The following is a 19,884-nucleotide window of genomic DNA, read 5'->3' on the forward strand; positions in this document are numbered from 1 at the left end:
GTCTACTTTGACATGGCTTACATTCCTGGTGGAGACTGCGGAGCTAATAGCTGTACCACTTTCTCCTCCTCCCAGGCCCCTCATCCCCACAGTCTCTCATGGTGGAGCCCCTCGGTGACAGCAGTGTCAAGCTCACATGGCTGCCCCCGGAATACCCCAATGGTGGCATCAACAAATACATTGTAGAGGTGCAACAGCTGGGGGGTACCAACGAACCACAATGGGTGGACACAGAAAATGGCTGGGAGACCACAAAGCTCATCACGGGGCTCAACACCAGCACGTTGTATCAGTTCCGAGTGCGAGCCAACTCTTACGTACCAGGCGAGTGGAGCAAACCTGTGAGAGCTGAGATCTTGGGTGATGGTGAGTGGATGAATGGGCTAGTTGGGTTGGTTGACCCAGGGTATATCCACACTGCATGGTTTATAGCACTTTGATCTTACTTTTAACTTCCATGTACCATTTGTAGTGTGATGGAAATACTTGGAGTTCTCTGTTAGAGAGTTCTAGTACTGTAGTTCAGTAGAGAGCACTTCCCCAAACTAAAAATCAGAGGATTCCAAAGGACGGAACCATTACAGTTAGAGTGGGATCAAAATGCCATAAAAATGTCAGTGTGGATACACCCCCAGTGGATGGGGACCAAGCAGAAAGGGCAGAGGTGTTGGCATAAGTAAGCCCTTGTCGAACTTGCAGCACACCTCAGGTACACACAACATGGGTCAGGCAGGATATAGTCATGGCTGCTCCTGGCAGATAGCAACACCTGCAATACCAACCTATCCAGAAGGTAGAACATCTCAAGAGCTCACTGTTGCCAGACAGTTGGCTCTTACTTAGTGTGGCCAATTCAAAATCATTCCAGACCTGTTCCATCTTTTCCTCCTTAACAGTTTTTTTTTCTGTTAAGAGTTGTTGTTTTTTGGACTATAACTTCCAGAATACCCTCACTCAGAATGACCAGTGGTAATTCCTGGAGCTATAGTAAAAGAACAAGAACAAAAAACACTGGCCTGTTACAGACTGCCAAAATAAAGCTGCTTCGGGTCTCTTTGGAGTAGGGTTGCCATAAGCCGGCTGGGGGCGGGACAATCCCGGGTTTTGACCACTAGGGGGCGTCCCTGCACGGTTTCCTCCTTGTCCCGGGTGGATGAGGTTGCCTTTGCTGGCCCTTGCAGAGCTGCGCGCAGGGCTAATGAGGAGGACTTCCTCCTCCTCAGGCTGGGTCCTCCAGGCCTCAGCCTGTGAGGGCTGGCAGGGGGCGGGGCTGTTCCAGCCCCAGTCTGCCCCCATTGGCCAGCCAGACTCAGGAGGAGGAGTTCCTCCTCTGTTGGGCTGGGCTGCAGCCAGAGGGGAAAGGAAAGGGCCATTTCCTTTGCCCTTTTTTGGTGCCAGGGAGGAGGAGGAGGAGGAGGATGAAGAGGAGGAGAAGGAGAAGGAGAAGGAGGAAGTACTGTATGTGTTTTTTAAACTGTATTTTTAAAGTGCATTTTAAGCTGTATTTTTAAAGTGCATTTTAAGCTGTATTTTTAAACTGTATTTTTAAAGTGCATTTTAAGCTGTATTTTTTAAACTGTATTTTAAAGTGCATTTTAAGCTGTATTTTTAAAGTGCATTTTAAGCTGTATTTTTTAAACTGTATTTTTAAAGTGCATTTTAAGCTGTATTTTTTAAACTGTATTTTTAAAGTGCATTTTAAGCTGTATTTTTAAAGTGCATTTTAAGCTGTATTTTTAAACTGTATTTTTAAAGTGCATTTTAAGCTGTATTTTTAAAGTGCATTTTAAGCTGTATTTTTAAACTGTATTTTTAAAGTGCATTTTAAGCTGTATTTTTAAACTGTATTTTTAAAGTGCATTTTAAGCTGTATTTTTAAAGTGCATTTTAAGCTGTATTTTTTAAACTGTATTTTTAAAGTGCATTTTAAGCTGTATTTTTAAGCTGTATTTTTAAAGTGCATTTTAAGCTGTATTTTTAAACTATATTTTTAAAGTGCATTTTTAAGCTGTATTTTTAAACTGTATTTTTAAAGTGCATTTTAAGGTGTATTTTTTAAACTGTATTTTAAAGTGCATTTTAAAGCTGTATTTTTAAAGTGCATTTTAAGCTGTATTTTTTAAACTGTATTTTTAAAGTGCATTTTTAAGCTGTATTTTTTAAACTGTATTTTTAAAGTGCATTTTAAAGTGCCTTTTCTGTGTATTTTTGATGCTTTTAATGCTAACAATTGTCCCTTGCTTCGACAAGGATAGTGTGGTGATGATGTGATTTGAGTCAGCTTCTGAAGTTGAGAGAGTGTCACCTTCCAAAGTGTGGTTTTGGTGTATTTTTTGTGCTTTTAATGCTAACAAGTCTCCCTTGTTGTGACAATGATGGTGATGATGATGATGATGGTGAGATTGATATCAGCAAGCCTCTCAGGCATGGCCAATGTTAGCTGCTCTGATTTTTACAAACTCATGTGCAGTGAAAAAAAATCAAAGTCCCTTGACTAAGTACACACTTCTGAGACGTAGAGTTGGTGCAAGAAACCTGAAACGGCAAATCCACTTCTTGTGAAACCACCTTGACATGTTCAATATGCATAGCCATGTTAAACCATGCTAAGTGTTAAACTCAAGGGGTTTGATTATGGAATAAGCCTCTGAACTATGCAAGAGGCCATGTTAAGTAAAGCCACGTGAAGTGCCCAAATGTGCTGTTGTGTGTGTTTTGGAATGGAGGGGGGTGGTTTGGGCAGAAAAGGAAGTCCATTTCTGCCATCTGACTAGGAATAATGCCCAAATGTCCTCCATTTTGATCATGCCTAAGAAACATGCATTTATATTAACATTTTTAAAAAGCATCAATTTTTTCCGCATGTCCTCCATTTTTATAAAATGTGCCCTACATTTGAAAAGGTTGTCCTACATTTGCCCTACATTTGTCCTGGTTTGGAGGTCCTGACTTATGGCAACCCTACTTTGGAGGTATGCTGTTTAAATGATGCATGCACCCTAAGAATCTGGAAGCTGCACCAAAGCTGCACTGCAGTGCTTAGGAACTGAGTGTGGATTTGGCACGACCTCCGGATTCTTAGGACCCATGCATCATTTAAATAGCATACCTCCAAAGAGACCCAAAGCAGCTTTATTTTGGCAGTCTGTAACAGGCCCATAATAATAACGCTTCCAAACCTTGGGAGAAAAACAGATGCCACAGTGTACTCACACCAGAGGGCTAGAAACTAATGACATTGTTTTCTGGGGCCCCACAATGTGTAATGAATGGATCAAGGATCTCAATTCATGAGGCTTTTTTTGAAGAAATATAGTTTAATGAGAGGTGAATGGATAACTTATAAAGAATTATTAAAATATGATGGGTGCCAACATCAAATAAAATCAAGGGAAGAATTAATGTCAGAAGGGATAATGTGCCATTGCTTTCCACATAGACAGAAAGATTTAAAATTGATTTTAAATTAGAAGGATTTGAAGAAGATAATTTGGAATTCAAGGAACTAGTACTACCTAGAAAATAATAAATAAATTGTATAAGATTTTGTTAAAAGTAGATTTGGAACAAGAAGTAGTAATGGATGACATGATCAAGTGGACACAGGACATTGGACATCCAATTAAATTAGAAGATTGGGAAAAGACTTGGACTAAATACATCAAATTCTCAAATAGCTACATCTTGAAAGAAAACTTCTTTAAAATATATTTTAGGTGTTACATGACACCAGTAAAAATGGCTAAAATGTCAAAGAAAAAAGCAAGAGGTACCCTATATCCTATGTAGTAGCATTGTACAAAAGTTTTTAAAAATGGAAGAATATACATATGAAAGTAACCAAAGTGTTCAAATTACCCCAGGAATCCAGAAATATATTTACTAAACATGGTACCTAGTGAAGATAAACAATTTAACAAAAATCTTTGAAGAATAGTATTACAGTATATAGAATTACAGCAGCAAGATTGGTGATAGTAAAAAATTGAAAACAAAAAGAGACATGAAAAATTGAAGAGTGGCTATTCAAATTGTTTGAGATATATGATATGGACTTATTAACATAAGCATTAAATGCTAAATCTATTAATCAATGCAAACAAGATTGAGAAGGAGTGAAATTGTTATGGGAGGAGAAATGGGGAGAAAATATAATCCTGTTTAAATAACTAAACAAACAAAATAAAAGGAAAAGAAGGTAAAATATACATTTATCACAGAAGGAATAAAAATGTGAACAAATAGAAGAGGAAGGGAAAAAGAGAAAAGAGAAAAGAATAATCAGGATGACAGGGAAAGGAAATAATAGATTTAGAAGGTAATACAGTATAGTAAGTAATTAACTGGTTAAGGCAAGGAGGAAAAATAAGAAAAATGTAGCTGGTAAACTCATCACATTTGGTGGGAAGTCAAATTAAGGAATATATGACAAAAAGGGAATACTACATTAGGGAAATTAATGTGTTTTTCCCCAGGAGCACTGAGCCAAGAACCCACCCTGGAGAGCAAGAACTTGCCTCCTTCCAACGTGGACCAGCAGCTGCTGTTTGCCATTGTAGGCTCTGTCTCTGTCACCTGCCTGACCATCTTATTTGCTCTCCTGGCCCTTTTCCTCATCAAGAAGAACTTCTTCCACCGGCGCCGGACATTCACCTACCAGTCAGGCTCTGTGAGTGATGATGCCTTTGAAATACCCACTGACTCTGCTTCACCTCTCCTCTCTGCTCTCTACCCCCAGAGGATCATGCCAACAAGCCACTTGACTGCTTGGTGCATGCCCTCCAATCTTCCCAGTTTGGCCAGGACAGTCCCAGTTAATCCTCTGTCATCCCACTTTTCCAGCTACTTTTAAAATGTCCCGCTTTCTCTCTCCTCCTTCCACTTTCTTCCTCCTTTATTTTCAGCTTACCTCAATTGCTGCAAATGGAGTTCAAAGTACAAAAGTAAGTTGCACTCAGTTAGCGAGAGGAGAGGGGTGGGTGGAATCTGGTCTTTCCCAGTAGGCTCAAGTGATAACAAATTGCTGCAGCCTATTCTAGCTTGTGTGTTGTTCCTTGTTAATAAGGTTTGCCCTCTTGATCAAAGTCTGTTACTTGACCACATGTATCCTGATTTTTATCTGTGAAATGATGGAGGGTATGTTGGTGTGTAATGCTCATACCAACTGCCCTTTCCACCAAACCTCATTCTCTCTCAGGGGGAAGAGACCATCCTTCAGTTCAATTCAGGCACACTGACCCTGACACGCCGGCCCAAGCCACAGCCTGAACCTCTTAGTTATCCCATCCTGGAGTGGGAAGACATCAAGTTTGAGGACATGATAGGGGAAGGGAACTTTGGGCAAGTCATCCGGGCCATGATCAAGAAAGACGGTTTGAGAATGAACGCAGCCATTAAGATGCTGAAAGGTGAGATTTGTGCCACTGAGCAAGTGGTTCAAAACCTTTAAAGTCTCAAATGTTGTTGGACTACTGCAATTCTCAGGTTTCCTCATCATTGGCCATGTTGGCTGGGAGCTGACATTTCAGTGCCCAAGGGTGGGGACCTTGACCTACATAACTCTGAGGCTGTTCACAGGCAGATGGTCTCTTTTCTCTTTCTGGCCTTGCTTAGGTTTTAAATAATTAGCAGACCAGCCCTGTTCCCTTCCTTCTTGATGATGGTGGAGACTGCACAGACTAGTACATATACACATCCCTGCTTAATGTTAAAATTGATGCTCCCCAAATAATAAGCCAAAGAGCAACACTCCAGCACAAAATCATAGATACTTCACAGCACATCTGCCCAACAACCTTACACAGGTTAAACTAGTTTCACAGCAGTTTCCTGTCCCCAGATGGCACTGTGGTAGATATCTTTACCAAATTTTTCAGCACTTAAACTACAATTCTGAGGGTTCTTTGGATTGGAGGAAACCATGACATAGTATGAAAGCAATACGTTCGTGCCCATAAAGTGGGTTTGCAAAGAGCCATTTATTTTTGTTATGGGTACCTGCAAGTATGTACCAGCGTGGTGTAGTGGCTTGAGTGCTGAACTGGTATTTGATGCTCTGGAGATCATGGTTTGAATCACCGCTCAGCCATAGAAACCCGCTGGTCAATCTTGGGCAACTCATACTCTCCCAGCCACAGATGAAGGCAAAGACAAAACCACTCTGACCAAATCTTGCCAAAAAACCCATAATAGGGTAGCCTTAGGGTTGCCATAAGTCAGTAATGTCTTGAAGGCACACAACAGCAGCAATAAACATTCAAACAGCACCTTGCTTGTGTACCTGTAAAACAAGAGCATGTGCATGCAGCAATTTGTGTTTCCAAACACATTGAATATGTTGATGCAAGTAACATACATGTAGCCCACATTCCTGAATACTGAGATTGATCACAAATTCACATGACATGTAGGATAGTGGGCAGCATGGGTTTGCCACCTTATGGAGTACAGACAGCACATTTCCCATTTCTCTGTTCAGAGGAGGTTTTCTGTCGGGCTCCTACCTTTGAACACCCTCTCCCCAGTGCTACAGTTGTGGCATCTGCATCTGTGTTTCAGAATTTGCCTCTGAGAATGACCATCGGGACTTTGCTGGAGAGCTGGAAGTTCTTTGCAAGCTGGGCCACCATCCTAATATCATCAACCTGCTGGGAGCCTGTGAGAACAAGGGTGAGCTGCTTTGCATGGTGCATGATAGTCCTGCCTCTTTCTCCAGCATTCTACTCCCCCACCCAAAACATTTTGCTTCCTGCTCCAGAGTTTCTGTCATAGTGCTGGACCATCTAGTGACAGAAGTGACCTAAAGCATTACATTTCTGAGATCCCCTTTTGGGTTTCTTCCAGAGCAGATCCACCATGGTATAGTGGTTTGAGTGTTGGACTATGATTCTGGAGAACAGGGTTCGAATTTCCCATTCAGCCATGAAATCCACTAGGTGACAGTGGGCAAGTCACACTCTCTCAGCCTCAGATGATGGCAGTGTCAAACCTTTGAAAAAAGCATGCCAAGAAAATGCTGTGATAGGTTTGCCTTAGGGTCACCATAAGTTAGAAACGACTTGAAGGCACACAACAACAGTCTAAAGAAGCCCAATTTCTTGTAGTTTTGCCAGCTGTTGTTACCTCTGTGTCCATTGATTGGAGTGCAGGTTGCTAAAACAGTCCTATGGTTTGAAGGACAAATAGCCCATTTGTAGTACAAAATGTACTTTGGCCATATCATGAGAAGGCATGACTCATTAGTGAAGACAATAATGTTAGGAAAGATGGAGGCAAGTAGAGTGAGAGGAAGACTCCATGCCAGGTGGCTAGACCCAATTAGGCAGATCACAGGCCTGAATCTGTAGAAGCTCAGCAGATCAGAGGATGATAGGGAGTTTTGGAGATGTCTCATCCACAGGTTACCACGAGTTGGGACCAACTCAAGGACAGCTAACAACAACAGGACAAAATTTCCAATTTTCTTGGTGGCTACCCCTAGACTCTGGCACTCCCTTCTGAGGGAAGCCAGAATTGCCCTGCCATTCAATCCTTCTGTCATCAGGCAACCCTTTTTTATTCTGACTGATGTTTTTTAAAGAACAGGATATGAGTGCTGTATTGTTTTAAGCTGAACTGTTTTAAATGACTTTTTATCTTTTTAATTGCAATGTTATCCTTTTAAATGTAGGTTTTAATTAGTTTAATACAGTGACTAGTTTAATTGCATTTTAATGTTCACTTTTTGCTTTAGTTTTTAGTTATATTGTTCCTTTTAATTGTATGCCACCTTGAGTCCCAGGTTTGGGAGAAAGGCAAGATATAACTATATTATTATTATTGATTTTTAAAATAATTGGAATTACAATGTTAAAGTGCAAAAGTACCATTTTAATGATGGACTATAATACTATAATTATGATTTTCTGATTTTAAAAAAGGAGAAGATAAGGAGAGTTTTTGTTCTGATCTGTCTTGCCTTTAAAAGGAAACCTACTTGAGGGTGGGAATAAAATGTTGCAGATGGTGCTTGGAATTGCCAGAAAATAGTTTGTTACAACAGAAACATAACTTGGATATTTTTAACAACTCAAGAACTACAGCTGTAAATATCACAAACTCCCAATACATTTGCCCTGTCTGAACCCTTGTATAGCAATTGTTTTTTTTTTTCACTCTTCCTAACATGATATACAGAGGACCAGCATCTTGTATCTTATCTCACCAGGGCTTGGAAAAGACCCTTTTTGGACTACAGGTCCTAGACTCCACCAATTTATTTAATTTCTATGCCTCCTTTCTCCCAGAAAGGGACCCAAGGAGATTCACAATAAAAACTGCTCACTGATACATGTCGCTTTTGGACCACCTGATTGTATCTCATTTTATATTCCAGGATACCTATATATTGCTATTGAATATGCACCATATGGGAACTTGCTAGACTTCCTACGCAAGAGCCGAGTCCTGGAGACAGATCCTGCCTTTGCAAGAGAGCATGGAACAGCCTCGACCCTCACATCCCAGCAGCTCTTGCAGTTTGCATCTGATGTAGCCAAAGGCATGCAATACTTAAGTGAAAAACAGGTCTGTCTCATATATTTATCTTCATAAATACAGGATGAATATCCCTTGTCCAAAAATCTGAAATGCTCCAAAATCCAAAACATTTCTCATGGGTGGCTGAGATAGTGACACCTTTGCTTTCTGATGGTTCAAGGTGCACAAACTTTGTTTTATGCACAAAATGATTGGAAAATATTATATAAAATTACCTCCACTCTGTGTGTATAAGGTGTATATGAAATATAAATAAATTTTGTCTTGGGTTCCATTTCCAAGATATCTCATTATGTATATGGGAATATTCCAAAATTTTAAATAAAATCCAAAATCTGAAACACCTCTGGTCCCAAACATTTTGGATAAGGGAGACTCAACATGTATTCGTTTTCTTTAAGAAAGCAGACCTAGGACCTTATCACACTAGATAAATCCTGCACAGAAACCAGATTTTTAAAGTAGAAAAAAACAAAACACAAATGTGGGATGTTTTTCAGACATGTTTGCACCAAAAAGCAATAATGCGAAAATAAAGTGAATGGAAAGTTAACAAAAACAACACCTTTTTACTTTCGGGAACTTCCCAAAAGTAAAAAGTTGTCATTTTTGTCAACTTTCCATTCGCTTTATTTTCATGTTATTGCACTTTGGAAGAAACAGCGTCTGAAAAATATCCTGTCTTTGCAGGAGTTTTCTAGTTTTTTATCCCATTTCTGCCCAGGATTCATCTAGTGTGATAAGTTCCTTAGTGTGATTGCTTTCTAGGGAAACAGGCAGCCCAGGGAATTGGTTGTGCGCATGGGGTCAGTGTATTTCTTTTTGTAAAAATTAGCTTCCTTAATTAAGAAAGCAGACTCCATGTGGTTGTCTTTCACTTCTAGTTTATTCATAGAGACTTGGCTGCCAGAAACATCCTAGTAGGGGAAAACCTGACTTCCAAGATTGCTGATTTTGGCTTGTCCCGAGGGGAGGAAGTTTATGTAAAGAAGACGATGGTAAGTCTAGATATAGTACCACTTCAGAGTGGAATTAGCATCATATATTTCAGAGGAAGGAACTGGCAAAACCACCTCTTGAGCATTCCTTGCCTAAGAAAACCCTATGAAATTCATGGGGTTGCTGTAAAGTTGTCTTGAACACATGCGTGCATACATGCGTGCACACACACAGAAGAACACCACTCTGAAGACCCCTCCCCACTCACTAACCCCTATTACTCGGGCTTTTCTTCTGTTCTGGGGAGAATGGTCTTCCATCTTCTTTCCTTCTCCTTATATAAAGTGGGGCTTCTGCTCCCACAATGATGCTTGTTTTTGCAGGGCCGTTTGCCAGTTCGCTGGATGGCCATCGAATCCTTGAATTACAGTGTATACACAACCAAGAGTGATGTGTAAGTGATTTATAAAAGGGGCTTGTGGGTTGGGGAACAAGGTCTATCATAGATTGAAGTTTAGTTTACAGGGTTTCCAATGATCATATAGCTGGTGATGTTTTCAAACTCCAACCCCTTGCTCCTTTGCTGGTTGGGAGAAGTAGAAACTATCATAAGAAAAAAATGCCCATGGAGTAGGAGAATGTTTAGCTGATTAATCTTTTTCCTTTTTCCTGTTAAATCAGTCCTTAAAATACATATGAATATTGCAAAACAAAACAAAGCAAAAGAAACCTGTGGGTTTGTTGTTATGTTGGGGTTTTGTTTGTTTGTTTTTGTTTTTTTAAATGCTAAAGGAAGCATGAGATAACTTGCAATTAATAAACAGAACCTACTGGCTTGAATATTTCCTTTTTGTTGTGTACAAGAGTAACAGGACAGAACCAAAATAGCTTTTAAAAAATCATCATGGTCTGTAGCAGAGCTGATTATACTGATGGATCTCAGCCCACATCCTAATTTATCTTTCTGTTGCAGGTGGTCATTTGGGGTCCTCTTGTGGGAAATTGTCAGCCTGGGTGAGTTCCTATCTAATGGGAACAGTCTGGCCTTTTTGTCCCCACTCTTTCATCACTTTGCATCCCATTGGGGCCCCAAACTGCTCTGTACAACTTGTTCTTCTCATTTATTCCATATCCTCTGTCATATGTCAGCAGCACCAGAAGTCTAAAAGCACTTGCTAGCCCCAACTACAGTAGAGTTATTGAAGTAACTGAATTTATAAACTGTAAATGTTGATTTACAATTCAGCAATTGAATGGGACTAGCAATGGGATTTGTGTATGTCAGAGGTGGGAATCATTGAGCTTGTTGGATTTCAAGTTCTAGCAGTACCAACAAGCATAGCCAACTTTGAGGAATGCTAGGAGTTACAGTACTACAAGATACGGAGAGCTGCATTATTCCCACCCATAGTATTGTTGAGCAACAATTCAGCAATTGATTCAAATGGTTTTATGGATGGGATTTAGGCCAGGGTGTCTTAGGAGCTTTACAGACCGCCCAAAAGGGCGGTCTGCCAGCACCCTCATTTGCTGCACGGAGGAGCCTCAGCGGCCAAACCGCGCGACTCCACCGCGCAGCAAAAAGAAGCCGCAAAAAGTGGCTTCTTTTTGCGGCACCATTATGATGCCACAAAGCGCCATTGGCACACTTGCGGCGTCATAATGGCGCCGAGATGTGCGGACGCTAAGCATCCGCTACGTCAAAATGGCAGCGCCCATGTAGAATGGGCACTGCCATTTTGTATGTGCTCGGTGCGTACTAGGGTTAGGGGCGTCCTAACCCTAGTACGTGCCGAGCACATACTTTTGGGCAGTGTAGAACCCGCCTTAGAATCATTTTGGTTTAAGCAAGTGGAAACAACCATATGTCTCCCCCGCTGGCTATCAAGAATAAAAACCTTCACTTGGGGAGTACAAAGGGTTGATGTGCCTTAGATTAACAGCTCTTTCTTCAGGTGGAGTTGATAATGTTATGGGCACAACAGAATTTGGAAAATCCTAGCAACTTACACAGCCTATTCTCCCTGTTTCATTCTTGTTACCATTCCCTTTCAATGTAGCAATACTTTTCCAGATTTTGGGAAAATCTTTTCCAGGCCAGTGGTTGTGTTGGTTGAAGGATCTGAGGAGATGTAGTCCAAACAATAACTTTTCCTAGCATTTTTCATCTTTTTACTGTGGGGGAGGGGGGAAATGTAGTGATCTAAGGTGGGTGATTTAGGAAGAGAACTGCAGTATTCTGGTTTTGCTCCAGCAACATCCAGAGAGACATGTGAAGTGTGGGTTGGCTTGTATCAGGATGCTAGTAAAAGTACTGTCTAGTCTAGTCTAATCTTCCCACTTATTTAGGAGGGACACCATACTGTGGCATGACATGTGCTGAGCTCTATGAAAAGCTGCCCCAAGGATACCGCATGGAGAAGCCCCTCAACTGTGATGATGAGGTGTAAGTAGAATCCCTTATCCCTAGAATACACACTCGCACACAATGTATATTCACTTGTCTCCCAGTGATGTTAATTTGCATGCTCTCTCTCTGCTTCATGTACTACATACACTATGAAGATGCACTTCCTTTTATTCCCACACTCTTCACACTATGGGAGCAGCTAGAAAGAAATGCACAAGTAGACCAACCTCCCAATATCTTGAGAATTCCCCTTCATTCACATGTTGCTTCACAGTCATTTCTCACCTCTTTCTTCAGGTATGAGCTGATGCGACAGTGCTGGCGGGACCGGCCATATGAACGTCCACCTTTTGCTCAGATCTCAGTGCAGCTCATCCGCATGCTAGAAGCTAGGAAGGTATTGGGACCATTCTTGCTGCACTCTAAATATGCACTCTGTTCTTCTTAGGGCCCCACTCCTACTTATATTTAAACTGGTTTGTGATTCATCTTCACTCCGTGTCAGCGAATCAATTCCGAAAGGTCCATCGTTCCCACTGTGAAAGCGGATCCTTTCATTATCACCTTATCTTTTTTGGCACGATTGTCATCCTCACTTGTTTACACCACTTCAAAATGCATATCAATCATCTGCATGTCATCCGTGATGTAAGCGGCAGCCCAGCTTGGGAACTATAATTTTTAAAAAATGATAGAAAAGTCTATTCATTTATTTTGCAACTACTTGCCTCACTGGGCTGCTGATAGCCCGGCTTGCCGCCAGAGTAATTGCAAGTAGTTGCAAAATCAGTTAATCAAATCTTCTATCAGTTTTTTTTTAAACCATGCACCCATAGATCACACCACAAGTACAAAGGCAGCTCTGGGGGGGGGGGGGGGGATGGTGGATCTACCAAAAACTGAGGAGGGATGGTAAACACCCCCCTGCCATTAGTCCCTCCCCTCCAAAATGATGTGATTCAGATCCATAGTTCCCACTTGTTGAACACACTTCAGAATCAATTTTTTTCAAAAGAACTGCCAAAGAACTAGTGTCAGGAAAAAGCAGGGGTGGGAGGTTGCATTTGCATTGCTTCGTTGAGATTGAAACCAATCAAGTAGGATTGGAACCAATTTCAAATGGGAATGTTGGTCATATAACCCGATCCACTTTAAATCATAGTGGGAACGCAGCCTAGATCATTTTTTAGCCAGATGACATAGCCCAGTGCCACCACTAGGGTACCCCAAATGTCTTTGTCCTGTCTTTCAGCTGAGAAGGATATATTGCTGGACGTAGAGTTTTGGTTTCCTCACCAAGGCAGGATGCAGGTGCTCCTTAGAGATTACAGAGTACTGGGCCCTACATTATGCATTTATCCTAAGATATTAGAATGGAGCCTGCTCTCAGCAGGAATTCAGTGGTTAACTGAAATATGGGCTTGTATTACCTTGTCTTCCTCATGAAATTTGGAGGGGAAATGTATTTACAAAAGAAAGGGAGAGGGAAGGAGCAAAATAGAGCCTACATCTCCAACTTTATTCTGCTTCTGTTTTGACAGGCCTATGTGAACATGGCTTTGTTTGAAAACTTCACTTATGCAGGGATCGATGCAACAGCTGAAGAGGCATAATTGAACTGAGCTCTGGCTCTTCCACTTCTATACAGAAAGAGGATACACATGAAATAGGATCCTTATGTATATATACCTCATGGCCAACCCGCCATCTTATTATGCAGACTGTGCTGGGCACAGAGCATATTTGGACACAGCTAGTCTAGAGGATATTGCACAGACCCAGCCAACATGCCAACTTCTCTTTCCTTTGCCACAGATGCCTGTGCAGCACAAATCACAAATAATCAAGACTCCATAAAACAACAAGTCATAGAACTCATGAGGAGAACACAGAGCTGTAAAAAAAAATGTGCCAGTGGCTCATCTTTGTCAATAGCTCATACTGCCATTCCACACACTGAACTGGATGAAGCTGCCTATGCAATTTCTAGCCTACCTGTATGTTGGATAATGTGAAATATGTTCTCTGAAAGAGGAAATAGGCTAGATGTGGAGCAGCCTTCAGAAGCTGCAGACACCTCTGCAAAGATACTGATGGTTTCAAAATCCACATGGAGATGAAGAGAGAAGGACCAAAGAAAACATGGTGGAATCAAAGAAACAGGAGATCCCTTGTCCTCTATATGCCTGGCTACAGCTGTTCTCGTAGAGTAGACAGAGGGAGGTGTCTACTTCAGGAGGCAGCAAGTGGTTGCAAGGGGGTAGGATTAGAGAGTGGTGTGGGCTATGTAGTCTATACTGTACACTCCAAGTTGGCCTGTTGCCCCCAAAGGTTTGCTGTGCCAGTCCCAGGGTTGAGAAAAGGTTCAACTACCACTCCCGTTAGCTCCTGAATATTGAAGGAATGGGATATGCCATTTTATCCTTCACAACAGGCAGGAAAATACCTTGGACCAGAACTGCCTATGGTCCTGCCATACAAATCTTAGCCAGAATTTACCTGCAGCCTGCCTGGCAATCTTTTGGAAGCAAAGGAATAAAGGTCACTCACACCCCCTTTCCCACTCCCTCCAGGCTTCCTTTATGTGGGAGAAGGCAGGAATGTAAAGATGTTAGCCATTCCCTGAGCCCAGCCACTGGGCAGAGAACAGTATCTCTTCACGTGTGATCTGCAAAGCTCCCACAGTCACTGCCATTGCTGAGAACCGTTCCTTGAAAACAGCTGCCAGACAGAGTAGACAGTGCTGGGCTTGGTGGACAAAATCTTGCAGGACTGGCCTGTGCTCACTGCACTGTATTTCATGTCTACCTGTCTTTTGCCATGTTCTTGTTCAGGACTTGTTTTTTCTCTTTAAAGGGCATTACTGCACAAAGCTTTCAAAAGAGCAGCCACTCCATTGCTCTGACCTGTAATACCTTTGAGTGTACTTCTGCTCAAGGAGCAAACTCTCCTCTTCTGTTTCTCTGTTTTTTCCACTTTTCACAGGCTCCTCTTGCTGCTCCCCCTGTTGCTAGAGGGTGATATGTGTGTTGAAACCTGTTTTAAAAACTGGTTGAATATCTTAAAACAAAAGAAGCAGTCAGCTGGAGTAAATGAGCCTGTGATCTAATCCATCAGGATTCTTGGATCCTCAAGTACATGAGAACATTCACAGTCATATTATGTGACAGAAGGGACCACCACTCAGTGGTAGAGCACATGCTTAAGCAACTAAACATCAAGGAACACTTTTTCACTGGAAGAACTGTTCAGTAGGATAGACGGCCTTGGCGGATGGTCCTTCTTTGGATGTCTTTAAACAGATGAGTTTAACAAACAGGAGGAATTTCTCTTAAATTCAAATGAAAATAAAGTGGGGCCAGAACGCATTCACTTAAAGTCGCTAGTTTCGTGCAATTACGTGAATACGCATTGCATTCAAACTGGCTTCCCATTGACTGAAAATAGCATGCCATTGCCTGAATTTGCGTGTGGCAGTCTATCACGCAATAACATGAAACCACATGATTGCATTTGGACTGGCTTCCCATTGCCCAAATTTGTGTGTAGTGGGTTATCACGCAATAACGTTAAATCCTATGATTGCTTTCAGATAGCTATCAGATTATACTTCCAATTCCCCTTGTCTGATAAACTCCAGAGGTTGGATGGGCACCTTTCAAAAGTCCTTTGGTTGTTTATTCCTCTATGGTAGGAGGTTGACCCTTGTGGTCCCTTCCAACTCCAAGATTCTGTGAATCTATGTGAAGGGTGTCAGGATCATTCACTGGTACTGCCAGTTAAAAGGGTCATCTGGCAAATGATATGGGGTGAAGCTCTGAAAGCTGCTGCCAGAGAAGGAATATGGGACAATATTGGACTAATAATCTGATGAGTGCAAGACAGCTTTTTGTGAATATAGAGAGGCTTTTGCACAGTTGGTGTATCCTCACCCCCTACCCCAGACAGAACAGTGTGGACAGAATCAACATTTGGAGGCAGGCAGACAAATGCCCACAATAACTCACACAGCATTGTGGGATAAACAATGGTCTGTAACCAGCAAGTTGTTCAAGGTTGATGCTGTACAAATGTGAATAGTCACTGAGAGAGAAAGGAAATAGGTTGTCAGAAATGAACTGGAGCTAAACTAGGGGGGGAGTACCGTAACATCCATGCTTTGGACATTGCTTGGTCTCTAAGGGAGAGAGTACTGTATCAAGGGGTGTGAAGCTACAACAAAGTGCATTTTCTCTCTTGTAAGCACTGTCTGCTGCAACAGGATTTTGCCGGGAAGTAAACTCACCCTAAGAAACACATGCAACAATGAGATGAAAATATGAGAGTATGTGACTGTTTATGCCTCTAGCAATTCCATGTTGTCTCTGCCTCAGATTTATACCTAATAAATGATGTATACAAGGCAGATGTTGTAAAATGAGGTAAGACAACAAAACTTACAGCTCCCCAAAGTTATAACAAAGCGTGGGCTGCACTATTTTATAGTGCTGCCAGCACCACACCCACCATCATTTTTGTTGCAACAGAGTTTCAGAGGTGTTCTCTAGCTGCCATCATTTATGAACCCAACTGCTCATTTTTGAAGATAAAGGATTTGATCACATGAGGCTAAAAAGCAGAATTTTAACAGGATAAAAGTGTCTTTGGACTTATCACACAATGCTGTGGTTGTTCTGCTGCTGCTGCCTTGCATTCCATTTATTAATATTAATATAGCACACCTTTTCACCGATGGACAAAACTCATCAATAGGCTCTCAGTGTTGCTTCTATTCCATTACAGCCTTCATGTGAGAGGCCACTTCTGATGCAGTTCCAGTCACATGGTGTAAGTGGTTGATTTCCCCTCTCACAACAATTGTGGCTGCCACACATTCACACAGCAGCCAGTTTCAAGAGGCTGTTCGTGGCCATGTTCACTTGTCCCCCTCCCCTTCTTCCCAGAAGGTGGACTCTGTCAGTGTGGAAAACAGATCATGCAACCATGGATCGCCGAAGGGCTATTGTGGGGGAAAGTGTGATAAGAAAGGCTGCCAAACTGCTTTGCTTCTAAAACTAGTATGATTGTGGCAGGCCAGCAGGCTGATGTGATAAAGTCCAAACAACACAGCTTATGCTAATTTGTATGTATAGAAGCAAAATATAAAATAACTGCCACAATTTAAATAGAAACACATCTTGCCATAGGCAAGAATACTGTGATTTGCTGACCTGTATGCTTGCTCACCCTACTGCCTGAATATTCATTGCTGATGGTCAACCTCAAAGCCCCTGCTATCAATCTCTTGTTATAGAACTAGACACATGGCTTTTAAACCCCATTACACCCAGAAAAAAAAGTGGCTTTGACGATACATATTGCAAAATGATGCCTCTGTCCCATAGCTGCTGCATATCTCACCCCCAACCATGATTAGGGCGTCCCTTTTCACTGTTGAGGGAAACCCATCAATGAGCTCTCAATAGCGCAAGTCCCCAGATGTGAGACATAACTCCCAGGAAATGTCATTGGTTGTGTGGTATCAGTCCACCGCCTCCTCCCCTGTCCCTCTCCCTTGCTATTCCCTAGCAGGCTGATTGCCTTTAATTACTTTTCTTATATTTCCCCCCTTACATCACTGTAGCAGGGTTAAAAGGGACTCATGAAGAGCACGATGGCGGTGGCAGCTCTAGTCGCATGATATTTTTTTTATTCACGTGATTGCTATGAGATTAGGCTCATGCAGTAAAGCCCTTGGAGAGGACAGCCCTCTGAGCAGATGGCACTTTCAAACAGAAGAATGGCCACCTTCAAATAGAGGATGCTCCATATTAGAAACAGTATGGATCCATGAGACTTTCTCCTTTAGGAAAATAATCCCCTAGCTTTAGGTTCCAGAGAGTGACCTATCAGGGCCACTATACATGTGGAGCTGGCATACCTGATGAGTAAACCCATAGCACCATTTGACTTTGGACTCTGAGATAATTATGGTTGTTTTATGACATATCTCACAAAGTGATCTCATTTGTAACTAGCTATCCTGTGCACTTACTCTTTTATAATTAAGGATGTCTAACCACATCATTCTGGTTAGGCAATTTCTAGCCTGGAAAATGCAAAGCCATATTGGGCAGTGTCATCTCCATAGAACAAATAGATTCAGTGCTACAGATCAGAATGTTCTGCTCATGGGTACCTAGTTTGGGGAGGGATTGTGAAGCTGGAGGCAAACTGAACCAAGGAGAACTGGACCAATATTCCTTTCTGCAGTCAGAGACAATGCAATATATTGCAGGAAAGTTAAATTCTAGTTAATTAAAACTTTGTGAAGTGCAAAGTCCAGCCAGGATGTAGTAGAACAGATAGCAGATTTCCCCAGAAATATCAGGGGAAAGTTGTTGTAAACATTGTCTTGGTTGTCTAAGATTTACGTTTACCCATGCTTTGATATGCCCCAGGGAAGAGGTGGCTGAAGAAAAGAAATGGCAGATGGAGAAGGGAGAGTAAGAACTTTCATTTTGCTTTTCTGCTCAGAAATGCACCCTCCAAGTGCTGATTCATAAGTCTATCTCCAATTAAGCTGGAGATCCATCATACTTCTTTGTACATATCAAAGAGACAAGCCTCTATGTATTCATTTATAATTGTTTGTCAAATGTAGAACAGTTATCGCTCCAATGAATGTACCCACATTTTAAAAAAAATACTTTGTTCTTAATTTCAAAAGATAAGACTAACAGGGGCCAAATTCCCCTGGGGCGTTTCACCAGTGTTATTCAAGGTTACATAGGCAGTTGCATTTTTTTATATGCTTGTACAAAGAAGTGTCCTGTAGGATGTCCAGTTGGGCCCCATTCTCACTGGACATATAAAGCGACGTATATCACTGCAAGTCTGGATCGGATCAAGTTTCCAAGTCCTATTCGAATCAGGTCCATCGTTCCCATTACAAAAGGAAGCAAACAGACTCAGTTTTTCTTGACCCATGTTCTCGTTCCCATTGATATTTCTCCGTTGTATTTTGACGTGGGTATTTTTGTTCCCTGTTCCTATTGCCTTTCTGGAACCGTTTTTTTAAAGCTGTCAATCAAGAACTTAGGCGATTAGACGTCACAGTGACATCTAATCCCCCCCTTCTTCTTCTTATCCCCCCCCCCTTCTTCTTCAAACCACCCCAATATGCAGCAGCCAGCCACCCCTTTTCTGTCTCAAAAAAGGAAACAAGGCTGGATGCAGGAACTATATTCAGGTCTTTGGGGGTTTTTTCCTCTCTTTTTCCTTTCCACTCACAAAAGGTTTCGCCAGTTTCACTTTCTCCACATCCCTTCTCCTCTTTCCTTTCTTTCCCCTTCCCCTTCCCTCTCCCAAAAACCCAGTTTAACATTCTTCTTTTTTTAAAAAAAAATTTTACACTCAAATATTTTTTATTATTATTATTATTATTATTATTATTATTTGCAAAGAGAGGGAGAAAAGGATGGCTCTGTGGGGAATTTGAAGAGAAAAAAAGTTGAGGGGTTGGATAGGTACATAAAGAGAGAGCAAGTTGTATTTCTTGGCGTTCCTCCCTTTAATTTTTTTTTGGGGGGAGGTGCTTAGGCAGCCTAAGGCCTTTTTATTACAGTTGGGAGCCTCGGGGTTTTCCAAGGCAGAAAGAGGCACCAACTTGCAACCCAATGGGGCTCTTCACGAGCAAGAGCCTCAGGTCCAGCATTCCTGCCTCACGAGTATTTGGGGGAAGGCATTTCCTTCCCAGTAAGCCCCCGCAAAGCTGAGGAGAGCCTGAGTGAGGAGGCTCCTGGCCTCCATAGGCCTCCTCCTGAGCAAACTACCCCAATATGCAGCAGCCCATCACCCCTTTTCTGTCTCAAAAAAGGAAACAAGGCTGGATGCAGGAGCCACGTTCAGGGTTTTGGGTTTTTTTCTCTCTCTCTTTTTCCTTTCCACTCACAAAAAGTTTTCGCCAGCCTCCCTTTCTCCATATCCCTTCTCTTCTTTCCTTTCTTTTTCCCTCC

At 41.8% G+C, this 19,884-nt stretch overlaps 1 protein-coding gene across 4 annotated transcripts in view; it reads left to right on the forward strand.

The window, feature by feature from the left end:
• Positions 1 to 16,480, forward strand: part of LOC149316164 (tyrosine-protein kinase receptor Tie-1-like) — a 41,010-nt gene extending 24,530 nt beyond the window's left edge. The window contains exons 13-24 of one of the 4 annotated variants that reach the window (XM_089514918.1): positions 76 to 366; positions 4,476 to 4,669; positions 4,905 to 4,943; positions 5,198 to 5,408; positions 6,559 to 6,669; positions 8,375 to 8,565; positions 9,423 to 9,536; positions 9,861 to 9,931; positions 10,451 to 10,491; positions 11,827 to 11,923; positions 12,185 to 12,284; positions 13,429 to 16,480. In XM_089514918.1, the coding sequence (XP_089371044.1) occupies positions 76 to 366; positions 4,476 to 4,669; positions 4,905 to 4,943; positions 5,198 to 5,408; positions 6,559 to 6,669; positions 8,375 to 8,565; positions 9,423 to 9,536; positions 9,861 to 9,931; positions 10,451 to 10,491; positions 11,827 to 11,923; positions 12,185 to 12,284; positions 13,429 to 13,500 (1,532 nt within the window). In that variant the 3' untranslated portion in view covers positions 13,501 to 16,480. Of the gene's footprint in view, positions 1 to 75; positions 367 to 4,475; positions 4,818 to 4,904; positions 4,944 to 5,177; positions 5,409 to 6,558; positions 6,670 to 8,374; positions 8,566 to 9,422; positions 9,537 to 9,860; positions 9,932 to 10,450; positions 10,492 to 11,826; positions 11,924 to 12,184; positions 12,285 to 13,428 lie in introns of all 4 variants that reach the window. The other 3 variants (XM_089514922.1, XM_089514919.1, XM_089514920.1) reach the window with 3 other exon arrangements.
• The last annotated feature ends 3,404 nt before the right edge of the window (positions 16,481 to 19,884 follow it).

The sequence above is a fragment of the Sceloporus occidentalis genome, unplaced genomic scaffold (assembly GCF_023333645.1).
Source record: "Sceloporus occidentalis isolate IW3139 unplaced genomic scaffold, rSceOcc1.0.p SCAF_3, whole genome shotgun sequence".
Classification (NCBI taxonomy): Eukaryota; Metazoa; Chordata; class Lepidosauria; order Squamata; family Phrynosomatidae; genus Sceloporus; species Sceloporus occidentalis.